Genomic DNA, 23,512 nt, shown 5'->3' on the forward strand with positions numbered 1-23,512 from the left:
CTAAACGCTCACATTTCCTTTCCTCCCCTGTGTCTGATAACACACACACTATGAGCTGATACTGAACATGACGGCACTCATTCAACAACTCACTTTTGCTTGAGGGAGGAGATGCTGATGGGCTCTGAGCCACTGGACCCTGTGTTTCTTCTATTACTTCATCTTGTTGCAGAATCTCTTCCTTTTTCTGTCTGAGAGTTGCAGATGTCCCCATAGGCTTTTCTCTGCCAACTAAAAGGAAAGAGAAACATTTGATGTTTACTCTGCATCTGGTATCTGATCTACACAAAATATGCACCGAAGACTCGGGGGAGAGGGAGGGTGGACACCAGGGGCCACACATTAACTGGTTGTTCATATATTTTCTGTATAAATTGATATCTCAGCAGTAGAAGGTGTCAGATGTGCCTTCTGCCCAATGCACATTGCATATGTTTTTGTAAATTTTTGTGCAAATATTTGAAAACATTCATCAGCCTGCCAAGAGATTTCTGAGAGACTTTTCAGATCTATTTGGTATCTATTTATTTTCATGTTGTTATCATATGTTTCAATAATCTGTGCAATCTCCTATGCCGAGTCAGTCAATAGTTGTAAGGTGAGATGCTTCCCTGAACTCATTCTATGGGTGCAAACCCACACACCGTATACGCAGCTTATTTACTGCTGCGATACGCAGCAAATACACAGCAAATACGCAACATATACGCAGCAGAATAGATCTAAATAACTGAACACAGCATCAAATCTGCACCACCAAATCTGTTTCAAATCTGCTGCGTTTTTGCTGCGTATCTGCTGTGTATACGGTGTGTGGTGTTTGTACCCTATAATGGCTTCAAGGGGTTGTCCCAAATGGACATAAAAGCCAACCAGGCAAATTCCCTTACAGTGCAGTGTAAATAGGAAAATATAGCACTATGTGAGTCTTATTGAATTGAATAGGTGACCATGTAAAACAGGGAAACATAGAAACATAGAAGATTGTTGGCAGAAAAAGACCACTTGGTCTATCTAGTCTGCCTTTTTAGTATTTTTTTTTCTTATTAAAAGCACAGGAAGGTGTCACAAGGCAATGGATTGGACCTGCTGTGCTACCAGATTGGTTTGGCTTTGCGCCATTCTCAGTAGCTGCCTACCTCCTAGGTTTTCTCCTTTTATCCCTCTCCAGGATATGAAAGTTGGAGGATACAAGGTTGCTTCCAGAGCATGGTCCTAATGTGAGTAGTGGCCAGCTCAGTGGACCAGGTGGCACAGGGGACACAGATTATTAAATGGGGGCTCAGGCAGAGATGAACTATCTAGTGCTGAGCCAGGACCGGAAGGTTAAGCACACCATCTCTTGAAATAACAGTAAGGGTTTGCTTGAGCACCCTAGGAGTCAGCAAGTGAGGATGCAGCATGGCAGCAGTGTTTGGGGAGAGAAAGGCACGGATAGGGGACAGGAGACAGCAGCAGGTATAAGAGAATTCTTTGAGGCTTTACACAGACTATGAGAAGTAGAGGAGCCCACCATAACATCTAGATGCTTTATGTAATTCCTGTAGTATAGCAAAAGATCCCTAATAAAAACATAATAAATAATTGGGTTCTTGGATTCAACATACATCCAAATCCCCTTTATGTTGAATATTGTTGCGCCTTTATTCAAACATACTGTATATCTATCCGTCTAATATCAAGAGATCAATTCAGAGAGGATTTTATGAGATCTCAACCATGTCCCTTAAAAAAAAATTATAATACATACATTTGATAACTTGAGGGAAAAAGATGACGTTTTGCTCTCCTGTGTGTATCATCGGTTTTGCAAATCCATTAGGAAGTAGCCCAATGTATATTCCTCTACTTTTTATGCTTTCTAGCGTCACTGATCCATTCTCGTAATTCTTCTCAACTTTAAAGTGGCAGTACTCATCTCCTGTGCCCTGATATAGACACACAGAGAAGACACATCATAACAACAATAACAGCTTATGGCATAGAAAATAACATTAATACATTTGTATCTGAGTTTGTGTAAGATTTGTATTCAGGGGTTAAACTTTGCTGCTTGAGAGGACAAATATTTGGTGATACTGGAGAAATAAATTCCCCCAAGTATTTTTTGCTGTATTGTGCAAATTTTTTAAATATCAAGAATAATGTTTTTTTGGGTAGGTTTTGGCAAAAAGTTGCACATTTTTGGCAAAAAGTTGTAAAATTTTAAGCCCCTTGAGCTTTGTGCATATCCCCACAAAGGTTATCAATGGTTCAAACAGCGAATAGCCAATGGTCCAGAGGAGGATTAGGGGCTGCAGAGCCCACTAGGACAGTCTAAAGGGGATACTCTCATACAAGGAGCCCGTAAAGAAATCCTGAGCAAGGTGCAAAAACAAATGACTAGTACATATAAATTAGCACTGCCCAAAAAAACTCAGTAAGAAGTAGACAAAAAGTATAAAACATTTACCTTAAAGCACAAATATTAATGCGTTTTAAGGATCAAGTCCCCTTCATCAGAATAGTAGAGCAACTACTACAATTCTACACTACATCACTACTATTCTGGGACTAGACCCTTGAAACGTGTTAATATTTGTGCTTTTGGATAAATATTTTATACTTTTTAATCTAGTTCTAACTGCTGGAGTCTTTTTGGGCAGCACTAACTTATATGGACTAGTCATTCGTTTTTGTACCTTGCTCAGCATTGTATTGTATAGAACTGGAATAATTCTAAATAAAAGATTTTGAAGCCATTAAAAGTACAATACACTTACCTCTCCATCACAACTACCACTTTTAATTCGCAGAAACTTCCTAGGATGGGTAACATTCTCAAACATGCACACACCAGGACCGACTTTGTGCACTCTCCAGTAGGACTCCACTTTCTGTTTCCCAGCACCACTGCAGGACCCATCAGATTTCAGACACAAAGCCTGGCTCCCACTAGTGGTTAATAGAAGTACTGCACCACTATGGAACATGCCCTAACATAATAACAACGTATAAGTATAAATAATAATCACAATAAAAACATCATGTAACGTGACAGCTATTATGAGCTCATTCATCAGGACTCTCTAAAGTAAAAATGGCCTTTGTTGTCCACAGAAACCATTAAGTGTTCTGCTTTTTTATTTATAACATTATTCCAGTAAATAGGAAAGCTGATCTCTGATCGGCTGTTGTGGGCAACACAGACATTTAGTAATTACTGAATGTAATAAAATATGTAGGTATTGTGGATATTGTGGATATTGTATCTATTATACATACATAATGTTGTAAAACCTGAAAGCAATTTGGCCCATAGATGTAACATACTAAACCAATTGTACTCAGAGATCAAAAGAGTATAAACCAGTTGAATAACCATAACCCCTTCTATATACATGGATGGCTTTCTATATTGGTAGCTTATCATTTCTTAGCAGTTCACTGTATCCTGTGACCAGTCCATGTTTTTTTGGTAACATTTCCAAATGTCCAGTTTCATGATCCTGTGCATGTGGCCTCAACTTCGACAGGTCTCCCGAATACTGTTCTAGTTTTTACTTCCCCCCCCCCCAAAAAAAAAAAAAAAAAAAAAATCACCTAGTTGAGATTGATTTAGCTAACCTATATTTGAAATAGATGGAAAAGCAAATTCTCCCATCTGCAAACAGTAACTAATGAAGGTCCATTACTCAGAGAAAGCTGTGCCCTTCACCAGCAGTACCTGGAGGTCTTTCTAATTGGCCACAGTGACTATCTACATTGTACATGTACAATGGTTTGTTAACTGACTATTATTGTCATTTCTGCAATAGGCTAGTACTTAATTGCTAAACACGAGATGGGACTCCGATGCCTCAAGACTGTGTGGAGTTTCAGGTCTGTTAATTCATATAAATCAGGATCAGCACAGAACCTCCTTCTGTTACTCTGTGGCCTTAAAGTGAACTTTGCACTACATATTTTGCAGCATACAATGTTTTATGTTCAGTGTTTTGGTCAGTAAAACAAGAGTGGGTCTAAACACAGAAATAGTTGCAAATTTTTCAATTTTTATTTTGTTCTGTACCCGGTTTTGGCCAATTTTGTTATATTTGCAATATATCTAATTTTAGACAGTAAATTTTAAGCAATCCCGATGTTATGTAACCATTTCTTCCTGCTCTGCCTCCGTTTTACCATTAGAGTAGAAGGGTGGTTCACATCACAAAGCAGCAAGGACCATATGTGCAGCTGCATTGGGGCTCACTTGAAAATGGAACCAACTATCCCCATAAGGTAGCAAACAAATTCTTACTATTGATTAATTTACATGTAAGGGTCTGCGTTAATTTCATAAGTTGCATAAGTTGCATAAGTTACTGGTGGTGTAAGTCAGATCCCAGTCATGATACTGAATTATATTCTGTTAGCCAGAAAATTCAATGAGTAATTAGAAAAGTAGCTTACTAATAAAAGAACCTTTACAGTCAAATTCTGACCGCTCAAGAACAATTAAACAAAGGCAGTTCTAGACAATAGGGGGCGGTATACTGCACCTTAACATGTACAGAGAATTCTTTAGCAATGTCTGCATAGCCTCTGGTGTCATCATCTGCTGGTTCACCATCGCTGTTAAAGGAAACGGTCATCCCTGCCATTCTGGTTGATTCCAGAGTAACGGAACGATCTGGCTGAACATGAAGCTGAAGCTCACACAGAATACCACTGTTGTCCTATGGAAAAATAACAACATAAGGAGTAAAAGGTAATATTTTAAAAACTGTGGGATAGGAGCTTACGCAAATTATATGTTTCATGTATACTGATCAGCCTTAAGATTTAAACTAAGTACTTTGTAGGTCAAGTTTAAGATGGCAAAACAGCTCTGACCCATTGAGGTATGAACTCTACAAGATCCTGCAAGTTGCAAGAGGATCCTTCATGGATAAAGGCCCTTTCACACAGGCAGATTATCTTCAACAAGCGCTAATAGAAATGCTTATCAGCCTGTGTAAAAATGTCAGTGATTACTGAAGGAGTGGAAAAACCTCTGCTCATTGGCTCATCTAATCCGCAGCCCTTACAATCATTGTTTATCAACCACATATCTCCCTGTTTAAACAGGAGATCTGCGGCTGATAGTAATTTATTTAAAGTGAATGTACCAGCAGTACATTGCTTTCCTGTTTATACCATGAATAGACCGGCGCCGTCACGTAGATGCTGGTGCCGTGGACCTTTTTTTAACCGCAGCCCGGTTCCCACACACGGCGTCAGTCTATTACTGAGCCCCAGCCTGTCCTGAAGCACTGCAGGCTGGCTGGCCCGCCCCCAGTGGGAGGAAACCCCCTCCCCTCTATGACACGGCTCCATTAGAATCAATGGAGCCAGCAAGCAGCAAACCTTGGGCCCATGACTGGTTTAGTGGTTGTCCTTCTTTTGACCTATTTATAAAATCCGGCAGCTGTCAGGGGCAGGGGGGAAATTGATTACAAATACTAACTTACCTCTCCCTGTGCCTAAAGTGAGTAGTGGGACTGGCCGCACCAGGATCTGGGTTCTCCGCAGCTGACATGCCAAAACCCGTCTGATGGACTGGCCGCTCAGCCAGTCAGTGACAGGGGTGGGCCATCAGCTGAGACAGTCCTGACATCATCACAACTCAAGGGGAAAGAGGGCTCCTGCGGCCACTCTAGTCGCTCACCGCGGGCACGGGGGAGATAAGTTAATATTTCTAATCAATTTCACCCCTGCTGGCTGCTGGATTTTATAATCTGCCGGACTTCTCCTTTAAGCCAAAAATTTGCCTAGCTAGCTCAATAATGTTGTGACTTTTTGCTTTAGGTAAAAGAGGGGGCATTGCCTCCCCATACACCATATTTATAACAATTAATACCTGCAAGCGGGCATAAACTGTAATTGAGACCAACCAATGTCTTAACAATGGTGGAGTCCATTGAATTCCTATTGTTTGGTGTTTGTTGTAAAAAATAGCATTGCATGCAGTGATATTCCTTTAGTAAAATTTGATAGAATTTACAGTACAAATGTGGACATAACTTTAGATAACTTTTCTGTTCAGAAAGTAGCAATACAATTTGGACAGTTTACGCTTAATAAAGCCTAATAAAGGCCATATTAGCATCATCTGAGATGGAGCTGCCCTTTTATTTTTCTGGAGACTTGTATGGTAGGTTATGTGTGTAGGGAGTATTAGAAGTCTAAAAGAAAATGTGCTTTATACCATCTTATATAGGAGTTATAACTAATTCATTATAATGGAAGTAAAAAGTTATCCCAGCGGCACAGCTTTACAGGCGACTTATACACATAACATGATGTATTGTCAGCTTTATTATGAATTCTAATGAACATTTTTATGCTGTGGGATATAGATTTTTTGCATTGGAGACTGTGCAGGTTATTTATAATGCAAAATATTCTTAAAGAAAACAAAAACAAATGCATTGATAGTATGATGAAATGAAAATATATCCTTCATACCATTGCAGCAACCATTCCCTTGTCAACTGCCAACGCAAGATGCCGAATGTGATGACTTCTGAAAACACGCACCTTTCCTCTCTTTACCAGAACGTCAAAAAAACCTTCAAGAAGTAAAAAAAAAAAAAAAAAAATTCATACGGCATTACAAATGGTGATGTAGAAATTTGGTAATACAATTTTATAATGACATATTCACAATAATTTATATTTTTTCAATCTGCCACCCACCTCTGATTTCAGCCCTCAAATGCCACACTTCATATACATTTTTCCACTGGCTACAAACTATGAAGATGACACCATTACACAATGTTACCATTACAGGAACGGGCTGGCATTTATTGGGAAAAGGCGTCCGTCTATTCATAATGACGGCCACAAATATTGATCAGGATCGTTATTTGCGGCTGTAGTTATGAACAGATGGCCACCTTTTCCTGATATAATCCCATCACGGGAACTTTGCCACATATTCATATCTCTAACCTTCCCAGCTCATTCCCTCTCTCATCTCTAGATACCTTCACTCCCACAACTTAAAGGCTATGTTCACAAACCGTCAAAATGACAACCGTTTTTATTGGACGGCTGTCATTTAATGGCTGTCAGATACATGAATAATGGCTATTGTTTAAAATAAATATTTGACATTAAATGACGGCTGTCCAACAAAAACAGCCGTCATTTTCATGGTGTGTGAACATAGTAATACCTTTTCCTCTTCTGTACTGTTATCACTTATTTATGATTTCTCAATATCTCACTTCTTTAATTTTCTTTAACTTTCCAACGACATAAAACCAAATGTATTTAGGTCTACATGCAAAGAATATTCTATCATTTCCTTTCAAAGGGGGTTCAAGGTAAATGCCAACCCATAAACCCACTTTGTGCTCAAAATTCATTCTGCGTTCAATGCATATTATATAATCACCTAATCTTCTTAATGTCTGGCTATGGTTTACTACCCTCTCCACATGCATGGCCAGCAGGGTCAAGTGTGCAGGTGTATGAGGGGTCAGGAGAGAGTGCTGGCAGCTAAGCATGTGTATGACCAGCAACATATTATGTATAATGTGCAACAACAATCCTGATGAATCAATGAGAATACTAAGAAGAGATAAGATACAGCAGAATTCATAAGGTAAGTATATTGAAGGAATGTCCATCTTGGTCTTTGTTTTATTTTTTTTTTACCCTCCCACCATATTACTCAGCTATACATAAATACATGTAAGTTGGTAAGGATAAAAGTACCATATTTATCCTTTTTGTCACCGAGTGCATCCACGGTACCATCTGGAGTAAGACGGATAAATCTTCCTGTCGCTTTACAGTAAAACTGTACACAGTTCTCGCTCTGATACTTCCATCTCTCAGCAGTCCACTGGTCAGAAAAGTTTAGAAAGAAAATGTCATATTGATTTTTACTCTCTATCTTTCTCTCTCCTATTATCTATCGGTTACTATTGAATGTCATTAGTCTGTTTACCTGCTTTAGGTTATGAATGGATGACGTCAATACCCACATGTCTACCTAACCCTAATCAGTATGGTTCCTGCTTCCCCGCATGCACAGGGATGAATGGGGTAGCATCAATTGCGAGCTTGAAATGATCAGGTAAGCCGTATTCCATAGGTTTAATTTAATTGATTATGTGAGGACTAGAAGTCTTTTATCTCTCGCATGTCATTCTGAAGTTTATTGCACATGTAACATTTCACTATTGTAATCGCTGAGACTTGTATGTTCTTGGCGTCTTAAAAATGCACTGAATGTGAACACAGCTGAATTCAGTTGATAATTTAGAATGGACCAATGATGTTTTAGCACTAAGAGCATATAAATGTTTATAAATGTAAGGAGTATGTTTCACTACAAGGAGGAAGGATGATCAGCTAACCACACCTGCATGAGTATGATTCACTCGCACACTTGATAATGATGTCGGGAGGTAATTAAAACGTCGCATTTTGTGGTATGCCGCTTTTTTACTTTTCATTTGATACACATGTTTTTTGTATACTTTTAATTTTTGATGGAATAAATTTGCATTTTTTTTCACAATTTTGGAGTGCTGCAGACTATATTGTTTTTTATATTTACATAAAATCTGTGGTCGGGAGATATCTGCTGGCAGCAAATTTACAAGTTCTGACTTCTTGCTGTGCTGCTTGCATATTGTTTGTTGTCTATCTATCTATCTATCTATCACAACATATATATTAGGTAACAGATTTACCATTTCCTTCTTCTTGACTTCAAGTTCAAACCCTGTTGGAGTAAGAATATTGTAACAGTAAATACAAGTTTCCTTATGACAGTATAGGGGGATTGGCTTGAGTCTTAATAGCTTACTGGCTGGGAAATCGGCTTCATTTGTGACAGATAGCTTCCTTACAATTTTCCCATCTTCTTCTCCTTCATCAAGCCACCTAGAAAATGAAGAGTAATGTATGTTGCTAAATAAGGTCTACAGTATGACCCACTACAGAAGAATAAAGATGAAAGATGAGAAAGCAAAGAGTTGTCAAGGTAAACAAGGTCCAACGGCACTCAATGGGGTATCCAATAGGCCATGTAGGGACATGAGGGATGAACGCTGGAACTGCCGCAATCCCCAATGCAGACAATACTCTGCAGCATCCAGGGTAGGGGTCTAAACAGCTATTTATTGCATATCATACACAGAGATAAGCAACGTTTCAACCATCATGGGGTCTTTTCAAGCCAACAGAAGTAGGGTATAGTGGGGTGATATATACAGTATAAGAGACATATCACATGGAACAGCCCCTAGGAGGATCCCATGTAGTGAGATCTATGTGATATGTCTCCCTACTATACACTTCTTTTCGCTTGATAAAGAATAGAGAACAGCGAATTACATGTGTTTTGTTTAGTATGAAGCAAAACTGATCTGCGCTCTTCTCAATCAAACTGCTGGTTCTGTGCAGAGGGAGGATACCACCCCGGGAATGCCTGGAAAATGCCTGAAAAACATGGATACAGATATGGCTGTATCCATGTTTCCATGCAGTCCCTGGGTGGTATGCTCCCTGTGCACAGAGCCAGAAGTCTGATTGATTGACTGATCCAATATTGGTTCTGTTCCCATTAATTTTACGAATAACAGCTCTGAAGAAGAAACTGCAGCTCCAACAAAGTGAAATACTACACAGACTAAAGGTACAGAACAGGGACATTTGTGACCACAAGTAAATATTATTGTACTTCAATCATGTTCTTCAATTAGATGTAATATTTGGTTTAAAATGCAATTTTATAAGCCGATCCATAAACATTATCCTGCATCTGTAGATTGAAGAGTAAAATATAAATGTAGAGAATTTTTTCAATTCCCACAATTGCCGTATTTATATGTGGATGCCAGCAGTATCCCTGTGTAACTAGAATTTAAGTGGAGATTCACTTTAACTTGTACCAAAATTACAGTTTCAAATAAAACCCATTTCTCACAATTTGATGAGAAACAGAGAATGGAAAAATACAGGGAATATAAAATGATTACACTATTTTTCATGTCACCAATTTGAACAAATTATGTTGCATGCCAGGATATAAAGCCACGCTGATTTAGAGATAATTTCGTAATATTAAACTGCGGAACAACAATCCTCAGCAATATTTCATTAGCTGCTCTCTCAGTCGTGCCGGCATGTGGAAGATTTTTGCATTTCAAATGTTCTCTTAATGAAAAGTTTACAAGCGCGCTGCATTTATGTTGTTCATCATTGTGTGCCAACATCAGGAAATGTGCTTCACCCAGAAATAAAAACTTGTCAGAAAATTCCTTTCCATGGTTATACTTTAGGATTATCTAGGAAAAGAAGAAAAAAAGCTTTCTTGCAAAAAAAGCATCACCCCTCAATTCAGCTCCAGTCATTTCGATGGAACTGAGCCGCAAAATGAGAACAAGGGGAAAAAGCGGGCATGTGGACATTGCCTTTAAATAAGCATATTTAATTATCTATAAAGGAAAGGTTTCTCAAAATTATGGACACAAGCAATGAGAAAAAATAGCTAAGGATGCTTCCACCTGGGGAAAAGAACTGTCTCTAAATATCCTGGCCAAGGTAAATTTCTGGGGTAAAGTTGCTTGTTTTTGATTTTTTTTTTAAAGCAGTTCACTAGCAAAAACTTTTTTCTTTCAAATTAATTGATTTCAGAAAGTTATATAGATTTGTCATTTACTTCTATTTAAAAATCTACAGTCTTCAAGTACTTATCAGCTGTAGTATGTCCTGCAGGAATTTGTGTATTCTTTTCAATCTGACACAGTGCTCTCTGCTGCCCCCTCTCTAAATGTCAGGAACTGCCAAAAAGTATCAAATTCCCACAGAAACCTCTCCTGCTCTGGACAGTTCCTGACATGGACAGAGGACATGGACTCTAGCACTGTGTAAGAATGGAAAGAATACACCACTTCCTGCAGGGCATACAGCTGGTGATAAGTACTGAAAGACTAGAGATTTTTAAATAGAAGTAAATTACAAATCTGTATAACTTTCTGACACCAGTTGACTTGAAAGAAAAATATTTTCACTGAAATATCTTTTTAGGCTAAGATCACACAATGTATATTTCATTATACAATGGCCGTAGTTGCAGTTTTGTAACCGTGGCAGTTATTAAATGAAATTGCCAATTACATTAAAGTTTATGGAATCCCGGCCGGAGTGTATATGCTCTGTATACACTCCGGCCGGGGATCCTTGTGGCCGCAGAAAAAACTGACATGTCAGTTTTGTACCGCCGCTATTCATTGAATAGCAGCCACACAAGACTGACAGAGCAGACAATGTAAAGTGCGTCTCCTGCCGGCTGTAGTGATTTGAAATGCGAGCACACCAGAATGTGCTGCATTCCAAATCAAAGGAAATGAAGTTGATACTGCAGTATCGGGATGAACTTCACTGACATCGGCCGCTCTGTGACAAGGACTTGTCACAGAATGGGCAGTGTCTTACGTAATGTGAACTCGGACTCAAGATACATTGTACTATAAAAATTGGGTGGAAAAGTGAGCCTATCCACATCTTTTCTATTACTGCCAAAATTAATATGTTGTATCTGCTCATAGCACAGTAAAATCCTGGAGGCCACACTGGCTACTGACAAAGTGGATTGTGTTTTGGTAAATTAGAATTGTATTAACAATTTGTCTAAGTGTTGGTAAAGTCAAGGAGAAGGTTTAGGTTTAGGTTTACGTATCTACAGGCTGCTCCGGCATTCAGCTATATAATGGAAAACGTGTGTGTGTGCGCCATTGGTATACTCATGTACTTCCACAGTGGCTTCTCTGGCCAATCACAGCACAGCTCATACTCATAGTTATGCCATGACATAGTGCTTGAGACATGCACTGGACTTTTAGATTATTTTAGAAACTATTATTTTACAGCAAAATAGGTTCCTAAATTATATGAACCAACCTGTAACAGAGGAACGTATATTCCTTATCTTTAACTTCATCATGAACAATCACTTTGTCCAGGTACCAGCCATTCCCTAGGTAAGATCATTGTTATATTGTTACATGACAAAGTGAAAAAATTATTAAGCATAAAAATAATTTAGGCAGCCAAATGGATGAAACAATCAGTCCCAAAACCCCCAATCCTAGTGTCCTAAAACTAAACTGCAAAGACAGGGAACAAAACTGAAATGGAGAAGATGAAAACTCACTGTTAAACAAAGATTAGAGGGAATCTGTCACTAGGTTTATGCTGCCTTAAATGAGGGCAGCATAAACTAGTGACAGAAATGCTGAACAGGTTGGTGTCTTACTCCCATCATTCTGTCCGCCGTTCTCCTAATATGCAGGAGAGTAGGATTCTTGCCACACCCCTCCCCCCCCGCCATCCAGCTGCTGATTGACAGTTGACTGCCTTTACACAGCATGGAGAGATAACTGCCAATCAGCAGCTGGTGGGCGGATTTTTCTGCTTCTCATAAATATCCAGGACTACTGGGCTCATGCACATAATAGAGAGGACTATTTATTGTCTATGTTATACCTCTGAATCAGCTGCACAGAACAATGTAATTCATACATCATAGCACTAGTTTATGCTACCCTTGAATAGGACAGCAAAAGTTTTAGTAAAGTCAGAGGTCAAGAGGGCATCTTTCAGAGCTGGAGGAACAAGTGTTTAATCTCCAGGTAGACAGGCTTCTTTACTGTAAAAGCTGTAAAGCAGTATAAGTCCCTAAACACTTTGTACCTATGATGGCCAAACAAACTACTTGCAGCAGGATTAGTCATCAGTATAAAGTCTATGGCGGTCTCCCAAGATACCCCTGACAGATGATGTCTGTGGAGATAAAGGTCATTGCGATGGAATTTCACTGCACAACCTCTTTATTCTGTAAGAGTTAACTTGCTGCTAGATCAGTCTGGCTTTGGCTTACACTTCACTCACCCATAGAGAACATAGGAAAATTCGACTGTGCCAAACTTTTATATGTATGGGATGAGTGGGTAAAATGACTGTTGGCCAAATGATCATTCGGCTGACAGTTATTGAAGGAATATCGCAACCTTTCCTTATATTACCATTATACCTAAGCCAATTAACCATAAGATAAAATGACACCATACTCCTCATTGGCTGTTACATATAGTCTACTAATTTGAACCTGGGCAATTTAAAGTGACACTGTCACCTCCTTGCATTCTGACATCTCTACACAAGTGTAAAGGGTAAATTTAGCAGTTTTCATACCTTATTTTATATCATACGTCATGGTGCTTGTTTAAGTAAAAAGTCATCTTTTATCAACTGCAGATTGTGTTAAGTGGGCGCCACAGTTGGCCCCGCTCCCTCGCCGGCCATTGGAACAGGCTGGCCGAAAGGTCTAGACCCCACCCCCTTTACGTCGACCAACTAATGGGTGTCAAGGGGGCGTGGTAAATTGTGCTAATGCCGCGAGGTCACGCCCACTTAATACAATCTGCAGTTGATAAAAGGTCACTTTTTACTTGAACAAGCACCATGACGTATGATATTAAATAAGGTATGAAAAACGCTAAATTTACCCTTTACACCTGTGTAAAGATGTCAGAATGCACAAAGGGGGTGACAGTGTCACTTTAACATCTAAGAAACTGAGTATTTCATATGGTTTACCTTCTTCGAGTCCATCATGGCCCATGATGATTGTGTGCACATCACCAAGATGAACAGCTTCCAGAAAGAAGGAATCAGTCTAAAAACATAGGCAGATATAAAAAGATGCACAATTACAGGCAATAATCAAGGAGGGCGTCTTCCCATGCCTGATTTACCATGATTTACGCCTGTTCGCAGGTGTAAATCATGGCAGAAATCTACATCTGCTCAGGAGCAGATAAATTAATGTTCATGACAATCATTCACAGATGTTATTTGACAAACAATGGACGTCGTTTTTAGTTGTTCACACACATTTTCCCCCCCGTCCTTTCATAGTCTTTGCTACTAAATTCAATGGACCCTCAAAAAAGAATCACACCCAAAAGGGGCTGCACTAGAATTATGTACCAACGGCCGTCATTGTAATGATGGGCAGCAAAAATGCCAAATGATGGACATTTTGAGAAAAAAGAAACGTCAGAAAAAACACCATGTGAACATAGCTAGAGATGAGCAAAGAAGAATCTGGCTACTCAAAATTCGCTGTCAATCGGGCAGTCAATTTGTTTCGTTTTGCAAAGCGAATTCCGGACAATTCGTTAAGGAGTTCACAAAAAAATAAAATGGGAGCCTATGGAGTTATACCAATTTACTGGGACCAGTGAATGGAGCATGCACCTTACATAATCAGTGCTCGCACTCCACTCCTACTGGTTTAGACCGTGTTCACAGTGAGCAAAAAATGTCGGAATTCTGCGGCGGAGCTCTCCGCCGTGGAATACTGCCGTGCTCGGTGTCCTGCTTTGAGTGAATGAGAGGGCGCGCACTCCTCCGCTGCCGCCGCTCTCCGCTCAAAGAAGTGACTTGTCATTTCTTTGAGCGGAGAGGGGTGGAAGCAGACGCGCGCTTGCCCTCTCATTCAATCAAAGCAGCACACTGACCGCGGCGGGATTCCGACGTTCTTGCTCAGTGTGAACGGAGCTTTAGGTTTCATTAGAATAAATGATTGACTGGCTGATTGACATTTTTTTTTAATTATGATTTTCCAATTTTTACAGTATGAGGCTATGTTCACACTGCGTATATGTCCGGCCGCATATTTTCGTGGCCGGACATATACGTGGTAAACTCCGGCCGGAGATTTACGCTACTTGCGGCCTGCTACGTACGGACGGCGAACTTACGCCCGAAGTCTACTTACGCTTCCCGAGCGCCCTACGTAGCGATCTGACAGCGGTCTTTTACTTGGAAAGGTTCGCCTAGCCCCGGACACCCCACAGAACCTTTTGGATCGGCACAAAAAGCTGCAAAAATGAAGAAATCACAACTACGTACGGGACTGCATGTAACGCTACGGGCGTAAGTTACGGCATTTTCGTCCGCAAACAATGGTCTGGTTCATTTTTTACGCCGCCGCGTACGGTCCGGGCGTAAGTTCGTACGTAGTGTGAACTGTGCAGCCGTACTTCGTATACTTTCCATTATACGCAAACTACGTAAGTCTCCGGCCACTTATTCACGGAACGCGCTACGGCCGGAAACTTACGTAGTGTGAACATAGCCTGACAAGAAAATGTGCTTATACATTCGTCATTCTGTAATAGTCCCAGTACTGTAGTTACTATAGTTTGGCTGTTTTATTGAAATTTGTTAAGATTCGATTTGAGAATATTAACAAATTTGACCCAAAATATGCGAAGCTCGCAAAACAAATTTCCGGTTGCTTCGCTCATCTCTAAACATAGCCTTACACCTATTCTGTTTGCTATGTTAAAATATTTTACTATGTAAAAACAAAAAATGAAGAAAAAAAAAGAACAGTGTACCACTTTAAGGCTATGTTCACACAGCATATATTTTCGTTGTTAGTGATTGCAACAACAGCCGTGCTTAATACGAAAATATACGTTACGTTGCCTTCTATGAAATCCCAGGCGGAGCGTATATACATAGTAAACGCTCGGCCGGGATTCCCAGTGGTGCCTTAGAAAACTGACAACTCCGGCCGCACGCTTCATTGTGTCCAGTGGGGAGTTCTGATGTGTTTGTCACAAGAACTTACTTGTCCTTTCATCAATGGAGTTGGCTTGTTTGATTTGTGTAGTTGCCTGGAGCCTGTGTCGCCATATTGTCCCTGCAGGGATATATACACATTGGCTTCTGTTCCAGCGTTCCACAGATCACCTGTTACCACCTCAATTTTGTACTTTGTTACTATAATGGAAAACATTTCAATATGTGTTAATATTCCACCAAAAATATTAAACAATATAAAACAATTCCTAAAGGGGTTATTCAGAGACGGCACCACTTTTATCCCCAATTAAGGTGTGGTTTGCAATTAAAAACATCTTTCAGTATTTATCAAATACTGTATGCTCTGCAGGAAGTGCGCATTCTTTGGTGCACCTCTGCTCCGGTCAGCGGCAGCAAATGTCTACTACAGTATGTCAAACTTCTGCTGCTTTGGGCAGTTCCTGACATGGACAGAGTGGGCAACAGAGAGCAGCATGTCAGACTGGATAGAAAACTCCACTTACTGCAGGAAATACAGTAGCTGATAAGTACTGAAAGGCTTAAGATTTTGAAATAGAATTCATTTAGTTACTTTTTCTGCAGAGTACCCCTTTAATTCCTTAAAGGGAACCTGTCACCGGGGACTCGGGCACAGAGCCCGCCCGACCCCCCGATGCAGCCCCCGGATACTTACCCTTTCCAACGAGTCCCGTTCCTGGAGCCGGTCCTGGGACCAAGATATCAGCGCCCAAAGCCGTGCACGCGCGCCACTCAGATGAGTCTGACGCCCATAGAGAATGAATGGAGCCGTCATTCTCTATGGGCATCGGACTCATCTCACGGGACCGGCTCCAGAAGCGGGACTCGTCGGAAAGGGTAAGTATCCGGGGGCTGCACCGGGGGGTTGGGCGGGCTCTGTGCCCGCATCCCCGGTGACAGGTTCCCTTTAACTCTTTTACATGTTTACAAAGCCACATGGTGACATTTTTAGGGAATACTTCTTTTACAAACCTTTCCATTTGAACAATCATATAATATAGCTGGATCCAATAAAAAAATGTGGTTAATATTTGCTTACATATTTAATCCTTGTCTATTAAAAAAGCATTAAAAAGTAGTAATACCTTAAAAAATACAGTCTGCTCAGCAATCATTCAGGCGCTTGTTATTCAAAAAATACAGCGTTTCTTTCATGTTTTTAATAGCACTGGAGGCCACCAGGAGTGTAAGAATGCAACAATACCAAATACGAGGATGCTATGTGAATGAAAACTATTACAATATGTTCAGATTTGCTGAATCCTCCAGATTTGTGAAAGACCTGAGATTCTAAAAATGGGAAACTTTTCTAAATATGCATATAAATCAGTCCACTCTTTTTCAGAGACCTTTTCCAGGAAAATCAAATTTAATGTAAATCATAATAAAGAAAAAAAATAGCCCAGTGTGTACTGGCACTAATAAAAATACACAGTAAAAACACATTGCTAGCTGGGCGATGCTGGAATGACCTGGTTGACAATGTTCTCTGCATAAATCTCAATAAAAAATTGTTTCTATTTGTAGTTTAAAGAATGTCTGTTTTTTCACAAGACTTTTTATAAATCTGCATGGTTTTCATAGATTAACCATTCACAGTGGTAAAGTGATTTTAGTGCTCTCGCTGCTGTTAGTGAGCACTTAAGAACCGCCTTCATGGTGCACAGCTATTTATCATCCACTCCATTACAGGGTGCAGGGGCAGAGATTGTCTGTGTGCCATTAGTATACATACACATGTACTTTCTCCCTAGCTTCTCTACACAGTCATGGCACCACTAATACTCCTCTCAGCTATGCCATAATATAGTCCTGGACTGAACAGGCTGCACTCTGCTGGTAATTTACACAGTAGGGGAGAAGGGGTTACTGAGGTTACTGAGTTTGCATGGTTCTCTGTGAGCAGAAAGGAAAGAAACAGCAGCAGCAGGATCACAGCAAGGAAAAAACTTACAGTAAGCACTTAACAGCTACTGTTGCTGCTGCTGACAAGCTAGAGGGAATTACACAGCAGCACAGTGGGCATACAGCAGTAGATGTGCAGTTATTTATATGATGAATGGTTCCCAGAGCTTTATAGATGGTCTGAGATGAGATGAAAGCCTTGATTTACTATTGAGGAACAGTGCAGATCATCTTCAGCAAGCAGACTGGCTCACAGACTCTTTTGCCCCTTCTCCTGGGCAGAGAATGCAGTGATCCCTGCCCCCCCTTACTGTGACTTGTCCTGCCCTCTCTGTTACTAGAGACATATTTTTCGTGACAACAGCCAGTGCACAGCATATTGCAGATAACTGAACTACCTAGTGGCCAAGACTTTAGAGCTGTTTTTATGGGGTAAGTAGTAAATTTTGTTCAATAAAATGGTTTACAAATATGTTAGGAATCTCACTGGCTATTAAATGGAGGGAAGCTGTGTTAAACTACAGTGCCCATTTAACCCCTTAGCGTCCCATGATGTACCTCGTAGCGCGAGGGGAGTTCAGAGAGGCATCCCGCCGGGACCCCGCTCTGAACTGCACTGCTCCAGGCTGCTATGTGCAGCCGGGGAGTGCCTCTATTAGCCGGCGCGGGTCCAATTGCTGCATCGTCTAATTAAGCATTTTAAAGCAGCTTTAAAACCTGACAGCTGCATTAAAATGCCTTATACCTGATCTCCCTGGTGTCTAGTGGGTCAGATCTGTTCTTCTGGTCGGGCCGGGCCTCAGCATCGCAATGACGCTGATCCCGGCTCAGAAATACATTGCTCTGGCCTGCAGCAGGCCAAAGCAATGTATCACCGATCTAATGGATCATTGCTGTCATTGCAAAGTACAATTTGTGTCGCAAAAAAATAAGGGCTCATCTGGGTCTTTAGGTGAAGAAATGCAGGCGCTATGGCCTTATAAACATAAAGTGGAAAAAGCAAAAGTGCAAAAACAAAAATTGGCTCTGACCTTAAGTGGTTAAATAAGGTTTAAGGGTCCTATTAGATGGGCCAATCATAAACTGTTAACGTCTAGCAGATCAGCGCTCATTTACTAAGCAACCTTCCATACTCCAGTGTCAGTGTCCCAATCTGCCCTGGTCCCAGTGTTTACTTACCCTGATGAGGAGCAGTCCCATCTATCCACCTTCACCATTGCTTGACCAGGAGAGGTGAGTGCAGTGGAGTTTACTATTCAGCTGTTATTATTACTATTATTTTTTTTACTTAAATCTTCTTTAATGAAGAAAAGTGTGTGCCATAAAGCCAAAGAGCCATAGACAACAATGGCAAAGGATATAATGATGAAAAATAAAAATAAAGCTCAATGATTCATAAGCTGCCCTAGTTATGTGTCTAGCTTTCCTGGCCATCTGCTCTTATTATTATGATACTATTAAAAATGGCAGATAAAACTATTGGCCGTTGTTCAGCAACATTTATAGCCCATGTAACAGGCAGATATTTCAAGGTTTCTTTAATAGCAGTAGAATTAATATATAATACTCATACAAACACAATCCCCTTTATACAGATCTACAAAATACAGTTTTACTGTCCCTGTTACCTCCACCCTTTACATTGGAGCTGATGGAACTAAGAGGACGTGTATATATAATATTCTTACATGGCAGTTTGGAGTGACCGTTCCTTGGTATAGGAATCTCCCTGCAGATTTCTCCATCATCCTCGTCACGTGAAAGCCAGCGATTTACTTTGATGCAGAATTGTTCATTTAAGAAAATATTTAAGAGTTGAACCTACAGAGACCAGCAATAAAATGAATGATGCTTTTGCTTCCAGTTTTATACATGTTTAATTAGTTCATCATTAAAGGGGATCTATCAGCAGGTTAGACGAATCTAAGCTGCTGATAGCTCCCTATTGCACAGGAGACGCCGAAGAATAAGGTATGTGTCTTACCTCCCTCCTCAGCCCCATTCTGTTGCAGTTAGTAATTTGTTCCATGGTCCTATAAGACCATTAGGAACACTGGGGCACCCGCTAGGAGTACTGCCCGCCCCCCATAGTGCGGATCCGGCCGGGGACGGTTGGGAGGGGGTTTCATGGACAGGAGGGCTGGGTTATGGGAGTGGGAGAAACAGGATGTTCTGAGCATGCACTGCAAAGACTACTAGGAAAAAGGTGCAGCAAAAGGTGGTGGAGCTGTGCCACATCGATAGCATAGAACTAAGCCAGCTAATAGGCACAAACTTAGACTAGACAGTCTACAGATGCACCCGAGTACCTGTAATTACCTCTTCACAGTGCCATCCTGGGGAATCTCCAGAATTTGTGTGCCCAATTCGTATTTTATACACTTCTCCAATATCCCCTATGTTAATCTGAGGAAAAGAAAATATAAAATGACATTTAGTAGATTTAAAGATATAAATGGATTTATATGAATACTGAATGGATTACACATAACTTATTTCTTTTATCCTGTCCCTATCTACAGGACAGTCTCCAGGTTTTTGCAGGCCTTTGGGGCGACAGAGCCTCTGCAGGCCCCTCAACTATCCACTATGCACTCATCATCCCATCATCCACACACTATGCATACCTCCCAAGTGTCCCTCTTTTGGAGGGGCAGTCCCTACTTTTGGCCCAAGTCCCTCTGTCCCCCTTTTTCCCTTAAATGTCCGTCTTTTTGACCTACAAATGAGATTGGCATTAATAAACTTTTTATGTTGCTCTAGGAAGTGTCTGGTTTCTTACTGTATAATAGACCTAAACTTGCATATTTTTCTATCATGTAGTGCAAGTTGGATCCTAAAAATTGTTATATTCACATGAATCATGTGACATTATGGCCCCTTTCACACATGCAGACTCATTGAGTTCTATGGCCCCATACACACATCTGTAGTTCTTACAGATCCGTTTTGGGGCATGATCCGTGACGCAAAAAAAAAAAATTAAGCCACTTTGTATCTGTGTCACCTATATGAAAGTGGGTCCCCAAAAATGTGGACAGTTACTGACACACTCGTAATCCTGTCCGCAGTTGCAGGTCCGTAATAACAGACAGCGTTACTGATGTGTGACTGGGGCCTGAGTCACACATACAGGATCTGCTGCTGCATCTGCTGGATCCTGTATGTGTAAATGCATCCTTGAATTAAAAAGTATAGAAATGTTGTCACGGCCGCGGCGGCGTCCCGCGTTCCGGGCCGCCGCCGCGACCGCTTCCTGCCCCATGCAGCAGCCGGTGTCCATAGTCGGGGACCCGGCGCTGCTATCACCTCGGCCCCGGGGGGCGCCTCACCTCTCCACGCTCCTGTTTCCCGCTGTGCCGGCCGGCGCGCGTCCCCGCCTCCTAGGGCGCGCGCGCGCCGGCTGTCTCAGATTTAAAGGGGCAGTGCGCTCCTAATTGGTAGTTGCACCTAATCACTCCCCTATAAATCCCAGCATGCCCTGTCCCCTGGGTTGGAGCCTCTACATGCTTCCCATAGCGTTTGGCCCAGCTCCCTGTTGTTCCTGTGTCCTGTCCGTTACCTGGTCCCAAGTCCCTGTTCCTGAGTCCTGTCCGTTACCTGGTCCCAAGTCCCTGTTCCTGGTTCCTGTTTCCCTGTCACTCCACCTGTTCCTGTGTCCAGCCAGTCACGTGCTCTCTCATCTGCAGATTATTGCCTGTACCATCTCCTGCCACGCCTCGCCTGCCGACACCAGCAACCAAGCCAGGGGTAGCGACCTGGGGGTCGCCTGCCGCAGCAAGTCCATCCCGCCTTGCGGCGGGCTCTGGTGAAAACCAGCGGCCCCTTAGACTCCGCTCCCTGGTGAGGTTTGTGCCATCGCTGGTGCCGGTCCAGTGGATCCACTACTCCGGGCGTTACAGTAGGCTCCAACCATGGATCCCGGCGAGGTGCCTGATCTCCGTGATGTCGCCAGAGTGGTCACTCAGCAGGCGCAACAAATCCAGAAGCAGTCACAGCAGATCCAGCAACTCACTGCCGCCTTACAGCAGCAGACTACTGCCCAGCGCACACCACCTCCTGACGCTTCTTCTTCACTCCGACTGGCCCTCCCAAGCAAGTACTCTGGGGACTCTAAGTTGTGCAGAGGATTCTTGACTCAGTGCACCATGCACATTGAACTTTTGAGTAGTCAGTTTTCCACCGAGCGCTCTAAAGTGGCTTTCATCATCAGCCTATTAGAAGGTAGAGCCCTGGCCTGGGCCACGCCACTGTGGGACCGTGATGATCCAGTTGCTGCCAATCTCCGGGCCTTCCTATTCGAGTTTCGCTCCGTCTTTGAGGAACCTGCCCGTGCTTCTTCAGCCGAGACTGCTCTCCTCAACCTCTCTCAAGGCAGCTCCTCTGTTGGTGACTACGCCATCCAGTTCCGCACCCTGGCAGCCGAATTGGACTGGAACGAGGCCGCCCTATTGGCCACCTTCAAGAAGGGCCTGTCTAGTCGTGTGAGAGACGTGCTCGCTGCCCGAGACCTGCCTACCTCCCTGAACGAACTCATTCTACTGGCCACCCGAGTTGATACTCGTTTTTCGGAGAGGGAGGAGGAGGTTCGGCATGAACATTTACTAACCCGTTCCCGTCGCCATCCCCAGCTGGCGCCGGTTTTCCAGAATCCTGACCTTTCGATGTCCCAACCCTCTCCTGAGATTCCTATGCAGGTGGAACGGGCTCACCTGACGCCTGAGGAAAGAATCCGGCGCCTGGAGCAGAATCTCTGTCTCTATTGCGGTGGTTCCGATCACTTCCGGCTGGGATGTCCCCTACGTCCCCAAACATCCGGAAAATGCTCGCACCTAGGTCCGGTGGGACAGGTGTCCCTAGGTGTGAATGCCACCATTCCAAGTCTGTCTATGCCAGTTTCCATCCGGACTCTCTCAGGACGAAATCATCAGACTACTGCCTTCCTCGATTCTGGGTCAGCAGGCAGTTTTATTGCGGCAACATTGGTCCAAAGATGGCGGCTACCCGTGACCCGACTAGCCAGGCCCCTGTCTATCTCCTCGGTCACAGGCGAAATTCTTACCGACCGTGTGTACTACCAGACCGCACCTTTAGTCCTCCAGGTGGGTCCTTTACATCAAGAAGAGATATCCTTCTACGTCCTGCCCCATTCTTCCCCCGCGGTCCTCCTGGGACTCCCGTGGCTGCAAGAACATGCCCCTCAACTGGACTGGAGAACCGGGGAGATTCTCAGTTGGGGTCAGGACTGTTCCAACCAGTGTCTCAGGTCACCTCAGACCAAGTGTACTATGTCGTTTCCTGTCCCAGCCAAGCCTCTACCCGACCTACCGGCAGAAGACCAAGACTCGGCGGATGCCTTCTCTGCCGAGGTGTACCCTCTCTCCGTACCCAAGACTAAGGTCGTGTCCTCTCACCACCGGGAGAACTTACAGAAGGTCCTCGTCCACAGACCCACAGTCCCTTGCCATGTTTTACCGCCTGATCGCCTAGCACCAGTCGTCACCTCCTCGCTTCAGAGAGTACCCCCCGGAAAGACTCATGTTCACCCTGCGCTTCGAAGAGGTATTTTGAAGTGGGGTCATTCCTCGTTGGAGGCCGGGCACCCTGGAGTCCGTAAGACCGGCCAACGGATCTCTCGCCACTACTGGTGGCCTAGTCTGTTTCAAGATGTCAAAGACTTTGTGGCTTCCTGTGCCATCTGCAGGCAAGAAAGAGGGGGAGGCCAAAGGGGGGGGGTACTGTCACGGCCGCGGCGGCGTCCCGCGTTCCGGGCCGCCGCCGCGACCGCTTCCTGCCCCATGCAGCAGCCGGTGTCCATAGTCGGGGACCCGGCGCTGCTATCACCTCGGCCCCGGGGGGCGCCTCACCTCTCCACGCTCCTGTCTCCCGCTGTGCCGGCCGGCGCGCGCGTCCCCGCCTCCTAGGGCGCGCGCGCGCCGGC

General features: G+C 42.8%; 1 protein-coding gene across 5 annotated transcripts in view; it reads right to left on the reverse strand.

Moving 5' to 3' along the window:
• The window catches only part of RP1 (RP1 axonemal microtubule associated), a 313,669-nt gene that overhangs the window by 230,753 nt on the left and 59,404 nt on the right, over positions 1–23,512 (reverse strand). For all 5 annotated transcript variants that reach the window (XM_069957582.1, XM_069957581.1, XM_069957583.1 and 2 more), the window contains exons 5-17: positions 19,891–19,977; positions 19,260–19,392; positions 15,674–15,825; positions 13,627–13,705; positions 11,929–12,004; positions 8,831–8,907; positions 8,715–8,746; positions 7,729–7,858; positions 6,469–6,572; positions 4,521–4,697; positions 2,763–2,975; positions 1,751–1,928; positions 94–231 (exon numbers count right to left, since the gene is read on the reverse strand). In XM_069957582.1, the coding sequence (XP_069813683.1) occupies positions 94–231; positions 1,751–1,928; positions 2,763–2,975; positions 4,521–4,697; positions 6,469–6,572; positions 7,729–7,858; positions 8,715–8,746; positions 8,831–8,907; positions 11,929–12,004; positions 13,627–13,705; positions 15,674–15,825; positions 19,260–19,392; positions 19,891–19,977 (1,576 nt within the window). The remainder of the gene's footprint in view (positions 1–93; positions 232–1,750; positions 1,929–2,762; positions 2,976–4,520; positions 4,698–6,468; positions 6,573–7,728; positions 7,859–8,714; positions 8,747–8,830; positions 8,908–11,928; positions 12,005–13,626; positions 13,706–15,673; positions 15,826–19,259; positions 19,393–19,890; positions 19,978–23,512) is intronic.

This window comes from Dendropsophus ebraccatus, chromosome 2 (assembly GCF_027789765.1).
Source record: "Dendropsophus ebraccatus isolate aDenEbr1 chromosome 2, aDenEbr1.pat, whole genome shotgun sequence".
NCBI lineage: Eukaryota > Metazoa > Chordata > Amphibia > Anura > Hylidae > Dendropsophus > Dendropsophus ebraccatus.